The 9,987-nt window shown below is 31.6% G+C and overlaps 1 protein-coding gene across 2 annotated transcripts; it reads left to right on the forward strand.

The window, feature by feature from the left end:
- Window positions 1-249: 249 nt before the first annotated feature.
- On the forward strand, window positions 250-3,056 carry LOC114739843 (uncharacterized). 2 transcript variants are annotated; one of them, XM_028927936.1, is made up of 3 exons: window positions 250-839; window positions 1,937-2,122; window positions 2,666-3,056. In XM_028927936.1, the coding sequence occupies exons 1-3, from the start codon at window positions 288-290 to the stop codon at window positions 2,954-2,956; spliced, it is 1,029 nt and encodes a 342-aa protein (XP_028783769.1). In that variant the 5' UTR covers window positions 250-287; the 3' UTR covers window positions 2,957-3,056. The 2 variants fall into 2 exon arrangements, with proteins under 2 accessions (XP_028783769.1, XP_028783779.1); XM_028927946.1 differs by lacking the exon at window positions 2,666-3,056 and adding an exon at window positions 2,571-2,614.
- Window positions 3,057-9,987: the final 6,931 nt, after the last annotated feature.

Raw genomic sequence — 9,987 nt, forward strand, 5'->3', positions numbered from 1 at the left:
CTTATATTAAGTAGCGGAGGTAGTAATAGAATAGTTGAAAAAAACAGTAGGGTATCCGTGAACACTTAATTAGGGGCAATTATGTTTGCTTCTTTTGTTGTCTCTTAATGAAGACCCAAACCTCTATATGCTATCATTCACATCAATCCCACTCTCTTTGATTCTTTTTTTTTTTTTTTGGGAGCAAATCTCTTTGATTCATTTTAAAATCCCAAACGGCTTTGCCATTTTGGAAGACGCACACAAACACTCACAACTCATCAGCTCACAACTCTCTCACAACAATAATGTCGAACGTTAACAACAACGTTGCTGTGGAAGAGCACGAGGCTCTCATGTATCACCACCACCGCCACCATTCTTATTCATTGCCTGCTTACTACGTCCAGAGCCCTTCCGCCACCACCTTCACTCAAAACGACGCCGAATCATCCACCTTCCATTCCCCCGCCCGCCCCGTCTCCAACCCGACCCATGTGGACGCCCTCTACCGTTACTCATCCTCCTCCCGGGGCTCTGTCCACTGCTACCACCACCACAAGAAGGTGTCGTACGACGAGAGCCATGCCACGGCGCCTACGGAGAACGACGGGGATATGAACCGCCTGATTGTAATGAACAGGAACGGTGAGGATGATGAGGAGGAAGATGATGACGACGTGTTTGATTATGATTGGAGGAAGGAGAAAGGGTGGAGGAGGTACTGGACATACCGGAACACAGACTCGTGGGCTTGGATATGGATTCAGATCAGCTGGAGACTGTTAGTGAGTCTAAGTGTTGCGTTGCTTGTCTTCTACATTGCTACGAAGCCTCCCCCTCCTGTGCTTTCCCTCCAGGTACCGAGTAATTTTTTTTTCCCAATTATGTGGGGTTTGAAATAAAAATAGTATAGGATTGAGTTTAGTAAAAGAGACTAAATCCCCATACAGAGATGAACTAATATTCGAATCTTTATTGGGATAGGTACTCTTATTTAGTACTGGCAATGCTTCAAGCAATTTTGCCTCCAATACCTGTGAGACACAAAAATTCAACACCTAGGTATATAAATCATTTGTACTTTTCTGCCATTGTGCAAATTAAAAGGCAGATACTAGTTGTGATTTTGTTTCTGGACAAGCTCTTTAAAAGGAGGGAAATTTATCAGTGTGAGTGTAATTGAAAAGGAGGATTACAAATCATTTTTGATGAGGGAGGAATATTGAAGTGGGCAAAAGAGCATCATTTTTCATGGGATGTGTTTTTATTTTGACTATTATTCTATGAACATCTGTTAACGGGATTTATTATTATACACTATGCTGCATTATGTTGCCACAAAAGATGTGGTTGAAATGATGAATATCTATGACGATGTGGGTCCAATATGTTAGCATATTATTTATGTTATGCACAAGATCGATACCTGCATTGATAAATATATTAATTAAATATATTATAGTAACAATATATTAAAAAGAAAGGGGGGGGCTGTAGAGTCTAGAGTAGTCACGCCATATCGATGTGCTCCATTATATGCCATCATGTCTCCTCTACTTTAATTTATTGAAGATATACTTCTCCGGTCCTTAATATAAAACCCATTTAACTAATTTGATCAGATTAAAGAAGTTAGGTAAGTTAGTTAATTATAAGAAATGTAACATGTTTTTCCTAAAACAACATAATCATCTTTCTTAATACCCATTTCCCCTCTTTTACTTGATTATGGTTGAAAGAGTATTCATAGGGGTAGTTTAGAGAAAATTGATAAATATAAGAAATGGGTCTTATATTTAGGACCAAAACCAACTCAATAATTGAGTCCTATATTAAGGATCGAAGAAGTATAATTTATTAAAATGGGGTATTTTAGATTTATTATTACTATGTAAATTCAAGAATTTTCTTTTTAATTAATTAATTTGGTGATATGAATATTATATCATTGCAGGTGGAAAGAGTGCGAGAGTTTAAGTTAGGGGAAGGAGTGGACAGGACCGGGGTGTCAACCAAGATCCTGACCTTCAATTGCTCCATCAGTTTGGGAATCCTAAACAAATCCAAGTTCTTTCGCCTTCACCTTCATCCTCCTCTCATCCACTTGTCCTTTTCCATCTTACCCTTTGCTCTCTCTCATGTACGTAACCCTCCCTCCTCCTCTTCATTTTCTCCACTAGAAAAAAGAAGTTCATGGTTGATGATATGATCCTCACTTAACATATATCGGAATTGATTCCCTCACAAATTATTATCTACAACTCTTAATATAAGGCCTAGTTGGCTAATTTAGAAAAGTTAAAAATTTTAAAAAAATTACCTTAATTATAATTTATGTTACATAATCTTTCTAAAATACGTTTCTAAAATACTTAATTATGTGTATCATTAAATTATATATCAATTTATAAGTTAAGCAAATTAGTCTAAAAAAACAATAAATATGAATATTTTAAAGTAATTTTTTAGTTTTTTTATTCTTCCCAAATTAGTCAGTTGTATTTTATATTAAAGTTTGAGGTAGTGTATATAAATGTAAGGAGGCAATTATAAACATAATATTTTGTGACAACTTACATGTTGTTTAGTCAGTATCTATATCAGTCACAATTAGCTATACTTGAGAAAATTGTAAGGAATTTGTAATTGATGAGGTTGATGATGATGACGATGATGGAGGCAGGGCGATGAAGTGTATGCAGAGAGTGGGGCGACGATATATAGAATGGAAGTGGGAGTGAAGAACAAGGCAATGTACGGAGCAGGAAGAGAGATGCAGGACTTGTTGGAGTCAGCAAGAGGATTGGCCATTTCGATAGGTGTGAGAGTGAGTTCCACTTACAGAATCGTCCCTAACCTCATCAACCCTAAGTTCCATCACCATCTTCACTGCTTCCTCATCCTCCATAACCATTACGATCGCAAACACCGAACCCAGTTATTCAATTCCACTTGTCATCTCTTCATTCCCTAGTAAACCATTTCCCATTTTGAAGCTTTCAAATGCTTGCTCTTATTATTTTTGTAGATACTTTTATGGATTCTCCCTCCTAGTCTAAATGTAAGTGTTAGTAGAGAGGGTTTTACATGTTTTTATCCTACATGCAAGATGTTTTTATCTCCTAAATTTATATTCTTTTCGTAAACTCTCCCCATTGATTGTTCTTTTTTTTCCTTTGGCCTTAGCTCTCCCTGTTGATTGATTACATGGATCAAGGGATTTTGTTTATTAAGAGAGTATTTCCAATATATATGATTAAAATGATTAACTTAACTAATTTTTTTAATTTTCATAAATTAAATGTATAGCTCCTAAGTCTAAGACACGAGGGAGCATGCACACATAGATATGTGATGTCTTTATACTCCTCTTGTCCATGGTGTAAGAGGTAGCTACTTAACTAATTTGGATAAATTAATGAGGTTAAGTTAATTAGTTATAACAAATATGACATAATAATCTTCCTAAAATATCCTATATAACATCAAATTATATTACCTCCGGTTCTTAATATAAAAGCTAGTTCGCTAATTTAAGAAAATCAAGAAAACTAGTTAAATTAGTTATTGTAATAAATAAATATTGTCTTTCCTAATATACCATTGCCAATCAAGTGTATTAACTAAAACTACTATTATTGTAAGGACTGTTTTGAAAAAAATAGATAAATATGAGAGACAAATTAGATTGGAATCTTATATTTAGAATTAAAATAAAGTCAAACAAGCTCTTATATTAAAGACTAGAGGTAGTATATCAGTTTTTATAAATTAAATAAATTAATTTAAAAAATAATAAATATAAATATAAAATAAATGAAGATATTATGTTTATGGTCAAAATAAACTTTCTAACCAGCTTCTAATATACATTTAATATCATCCAAGGAGCATGTAATGAGACTTTTTTTTTTTTTTTTGACCTGATCATGTAATGAGACCTTGAATCTTGCTTGATTGGGTGGGATAAGCGCAAGAAATTGTTGAGCCAGGGAAACAAAGTTTGTTAGTGGTAAGGCACAAGTCCGATGTGGAAGCCAATACTTGAGGGAACAAATGTTTTTGCCCCACACGCACGCAGACAGTACTTAAGACTAATTATTACTCACTCTAGTTCTTATTATAGGAGTCTTTCTAAAAGAAATTTCTTATTTTTCACAAGAATATTTGATAATTTGAATAAGTATTAAATATTTTTTCTTTATATTATCATGTTTAATGAGGATAGTAATGAAATATAAATAGGGGTGGGAATAGGCCAAGCGACCTGTCAGGGGCCTACAACCTGACCTACTTTGGGCCTGATCAGGCCAGGCTTATTTTTAAAAAAAACACAGGCTCAGGCTTTTTTTAGAAGCCTATTTCATCTAACAAGCCAGGCTCAAGCTCCATGAGATGCCTGTAAGGCCTGTCAGGCGGCTTGGGCCTGTTATGTTTTTTCACATATTATGTGGGTTATGGAAAATATAAGTCTCGAACCTAGGACTTGTGAGTGAGTGAGAAGTTACTTCACCACTATACCATTACGTTTTGTTGTTACTACATTTACATGATATATAATTTTAAACCCTATTAAGTAAATTGGCAAAAAGATTATTTACTCCATAATTCCCTTAGGTTTTCGTTTTCCCCTCAATCTTCATTTCAATTTTTGACCACTGCTCTTACTCTCACCCTCACAGTCCTAGTCACGGTCTCACCTTTCATATTGGCTCTCCATCTCTGGTCTCCTTCTCCTACCTTAATCTTAGAGTCAAATAGATAGGCACTTGACTCCACGGTTTGTGCTCGTGCTTACCGGCGTCGCTTAGTTGCTTAGCATCGGTGTGAAGGATGCTCAGTCATGTAGTTACCTACCTCTCTTCAATCTTCATGTCTTCTACTTTCTGGTCTCTATATCCTCAGCCACGTTGACTCCCAAGCCCAAGCCACAGCATCGGAGGCATCAAGTCATCCTCCTCCTCAGTCCTCACAGTCACAAGCCACAACTCGGAGGTCAGAGCTTGAACCCATCATTGATGTCGACAACTCTTCCTCGTCAGTTCTCATTGCTCATCTAGCCAGGTAAGCTAACCCATTTGAAGAACCCTAGTTTGATGAATCTAACAACCTCCGACCTTCGTTTGCCGTTTGCTATTCGACCTCCAATCTACTAGTGCTAGTGCTCGGTCATTTGTTGGTTTTTTAGTTATCTGCTGCTGTGTTTCTTTTAGGGATATTTTAATCGAAATATTCTTTGCTTTGTCATTCTATGTTTGACTGGAATGATGGTTCTTGTTCTGATAGTAGATGTTACTATTTGAAACTTAAATTGCTTTTTGATGATCGAAACTTAAATTGCTTTAGTTCTTCAAAGTGTTGAAACTCAAATTGCTATGGTTCTTCAAGAGTTCAAGTGCCGATGGGTGTAATTTATCCATTCGAGGATGCCATTTATTATTTTGATTTGAACTGGATAGGTTGTCTAGGAGTGTTATTGAAGTGCAATCTGTTGAATGATGCCCATTTATGATGATTTGCATATCTCTATAAATGACGTTAGTAAGTCTAAGATTATTTGCCTTAATTCATTTACTAGTTTCGTAAATTTTTTTCACAAACTGATTAGAATGCATCAATAGATTATGTTATTACTGATTGATTTTTTTAGCTGACCATTGCAAGTTGTTTCGTCTAGAATCTATGGCTTATTTGACTGCATCTTCTCCTCAAAAAACCAGTTTTAAAGTCAGCCTATTATTACAATTTCCATATTAGATATTTAGATTGAGTTATTATAATTTTGAATTAATTTATGTATGTTCAAAATTTTCAAAACTTTCAAGCTTTTTAACAAGTTTCAGGTCAGACTAGGCTTAGGTTGAACACAAGGCTTATCACAGGCCACAGGCTAGGCTCAAGCCGACAGGCTTTAACACAAGTCTAGCCTGTTAAGGATAAAGCCTGGCTAGTTTTCACCCCTAAATATAAATTAATATGATGTTAAAATTTAGTACAGGATAATATTAAAATTCAGCTGAATTTCACAACAAATTTAATTTGCTAAACTTTTTCTATTAGAAGGGAGTATGATATAAATCATTCGCGCGTGAGCCCATGATACCCTCCGTACCTTGTCCAACCCGATTCTGTGTTTCTTACACATTTCAACCCCATTCCTATACTAAAATATACTCTCTTGAATTAGTTTTAACTAACATATATATTATTTCTGATTTTTAATATAAGAGCTAGTTGATTAATTTGAGTATATTAAAAAAATTAGTTAAGTTAGTTATTTATAATAAATAAGTATTGTCTTTTCTAAAATATCCTTATTAATTAAATGTATTGGCTAGAATTACATTATTATAATGACTACCTTAGAAAAAAAAAGAATAAATGAGAGATAAAGTAGATTTGAATCTTATATTTAGAACTAAAATAAAGATAAAATAAATTTTTATATTGAGAAACGGAAGTAATATATTCTATTTGGATTCAAGTAATATTTACACAAATAAAAATATCATGAAATTCTAGACTACCTATATTATATTTAGGGTTTGTCTGGTTGGAGGGGAGGGGAGGGAAGGGGAGCTCCTCCCCTCATTTGGTTAAAAATTTTGAAGGGGAGTTAAATTTTTAGACTATTATACCCTTATGATTTTTTTAATATTCCACTACTATCCATAAAATATATTATTATAATATTTATTTCAAATAAAAAAATTATCCTAAGTAAAAAATAAAAAATAAAAAATATTATAATTAAAAAATATATTATAAAAAATTATTTAAATAAAAATTATAATATTATAAAATTAATTATTTTTTATAAATATATTATTTATTAAATATATTTTAAAGCTGAAAAAAAGGACAGTCTAAAGAGAATAAAATTTTATTCTTCTTAGAGTATAAAATTTGCTAATTTAATTATTTTAAATATATTATTATGTTAATTAGAATAAAAAATTACTGCACTAATTTTTTAACGCACATATTAACATGATAAGACTGAATTTGCATTAAATTATATAATTTAAATTAAGATATAAATTAATTTATATAATATATCAATAAAAAATATAAACTAATATGCAAGGGTAAAATGGTAAATTGATTATTACTATTCCTCTCCTTCTCTTTTTGAATCAAACAATGTATCATTAAATATCCTCTCCTCTCTTCCTTTTTAATAAAACCAAACATGATAAGGATAAAACCTCCCCTCTCTTTTCCTACCCTACCCTCCCTTACCCTCCTCTCAAACCAAACAAGGCCTTAGTGAGGGAGGGAGCAGTACTTTTATTTAATTTTCAAAAGACGATTCCCATTTCCCACATACGTAGGGTAGGATCTAAGGAAGTACCTCCTACGATGGATTTGCTAGGAAGATATTGGGCCGCCCTTCAATTAATTTCAACATACTCACCCCCCACCAACTTATGTTTGCCATCGATTCGTGCTCGAGCACATTTCGTGCTCATGAAAAAAATATGGGTTGCTCATTTTCATCATAACCATTCAGATTCATTTTAGATTATTTAAATTCAATTTAAATATTATTTATATTTTGAATAATTTTTTATTTTAATAGATTCAGAATTCAAAATAAAGTAATTCAATAACTGGCACTTCTTAAAAGAAAACGTATTGTTAAAAAACCGAAAATTAAAACTTTTAAATTTGAACCATTCAAGTTAGATTTTGAATGGACTAGATTTCATGACAACAATGAGTGTATTATTTACAAGTAAAACAAGTAGTGTGGAATTTTATATTTTTGACATAAACAAGGAGTCCCCTTCATGAGTAAGCTAATAATTACAATCATGTCCAAAAAAAAAAACAGTTATCAAAAAATTTCAATAACGATTTAAATAATCTGTAATGACAAGTTTAGGTAGAAAATAACAACTTTTACCCTGTTATTGAAACTTTTTTGTAGTTATTTTTCTTTATTAGGACTTCATTATAATTCTCTCTAATAACTATGCCCCCTTCTCCTTTGCACGAGAAAAGCCTAAAAGTGCCTAATTTCATTAATGTTCTACTTTTCCCGTTCTATTTATAAACTTCAGATTTAAAAAAGAGTGTAGTCTATTTTATAAGTTTTAATTTAATATTTGTCTTAACATTTAATGTATTTTTTCTAATTTTACCCTTACATTCTCTTTAATTATTTTTCTTAGTTATTATAAAGACATATTTATAAACAAAAGTATATTTCTAATCTATTCATTTTTTTAACTAATTATTCACTATCTATAAATTAGGTATTTAAAATTTATAACAAGGACTAATGTTTTGATCATTGAAGTCTACTTTGTCCAAATTGATCTAGCTGTCAGCCATCTCACTCCTTTTTAACGGCAATCATGAATCTGTTTGTCCCGGGTTAACGTTTCTAAAGCAGAAGGAGTGATGTATACAACGGAAATAATTTGAAGGAGTTGATTAAAAAAGAAACAAACTCCAGGGACCTAATTAAAAATTAGGTTAAACTATAAGGAGTCATATTAGTTTTTCTATTCTACTTCATATCTGAATTTAATAATTACCTTTGTTAAAATGAAATGTTAAAGGCATGCTTAATACTACCTCCAATCCTATTTATAAGAGCTAGTTGATTAATTTGAGGAGATTAAAAAAAAAAGTTAAGTAAGTTATTTGTAATAAATATGTGTTGTCTTTCCTAAAATATCCTTACTAATCAAATGTATTGGCTAGAACTATTATTGTTAGAAGGACTATTTTGGAAAAAAAAATATAAATATGAGAGACAAAGTGGATTGGGGTCTTATATTTAGGATCAAAATAAAATTCAAATAAGGTCTTATATTAAGGACCGGAGGTAGTAATTACTAAGTTGCATTTTTTACAAGTCAACGTTGTGAGAGTTTGCCCCATTTAAAATCAATCCCTATTATATTTGCACCAAATTAATATGTGAATGCAAGTTACCAAGTAATTACGGGCATTAAATAACGATAATGTCTGGATAATATTTAAAACAATCAAGTTGACAAACAGCACACAGATCAAACTAAGAAGAAAGTGGAAGTCCCCCACTTAAAAACATGATAGAGATGAAATCAGAGTTAAATAATACAGATCTAAAAATATGTCAAACACATCTTTGCATGTAATGAAATGTTTGTGGCCAACAAGTAGAAGTTAATTACACTATGGTCCATAAACGAAGTATTGAAAATGACAAGCATGAAGGCCAAAATGAATTATAAAATATTATCTTCAAATTCTCTCAATTTTATAATATCTAACAATTAATGTACATAATTTTATTGGTTTGATCATCAATTTGAACAATGCAAATCTGTTAGGAGTAGTTAATTGGAGAAGAGATAGGCCATCTGAATGATTAAAATTTTAACCATAATAGTTCGAATTTATATTATATCTTTAAAAAGAAAATCATAGCACCAACTTAATTTATTACTGATCCTTCTGATACTTTTTTTTTTTAGCATATTTCATAAAATATAACATGTTTTATATAAAATAATACTTTAATATAGCTATTATTCCTAACTAATTAACTATAACTTTCTAACTAATGATTTTATTGAGGATAATTATGATATATTTTATAAGAAATGACTAATTTTATCTAAATTTAAAGTCATTATTAGATGCCTATGTATAACAACCAGTGGGAGCATCACATATAATATATAACTTAACCATTTATTTAGATCGCACTCACTTTCTGTGACCAAAAAACCATTTAGATTTTCGAATAAGAAAAAATAACAACACGATTTTCAACCTGAGAAATTCTATTTTGAAATCATAATTCTTTTTCTCACTTAAAAATTTAAGAGAATAATCAGGATTCATATATAGTTTAAAGTTCATTATAAGTATAATAACTTCTTTGAAAGACATAGTTCACTATATAAGTTGAGGATATTCCCATTGAATCTACCGCGCATTATTTCTATTTGATTGTTGGAATTAGAAGCGTCACATTTCACTTGCCTTATGCACTAATAATTA

This window comes from Neltuma alba, unplaced genomic scaffold, assembly GCF_004799145.2.
Source record: "Neltuma alba isolate B1F8T4 unplaced genomic scaffold, ASM479914v2 tig00000493_pilon, whole genome shotgun sequence".
In the NCBI taxonomy this organism is placed as follows: Eukaryota; Viridiplantae; Streptophyta; class Magnoliopsida; order Fabales; family Fabaceae; genus Neltuma; species Neltuma alba.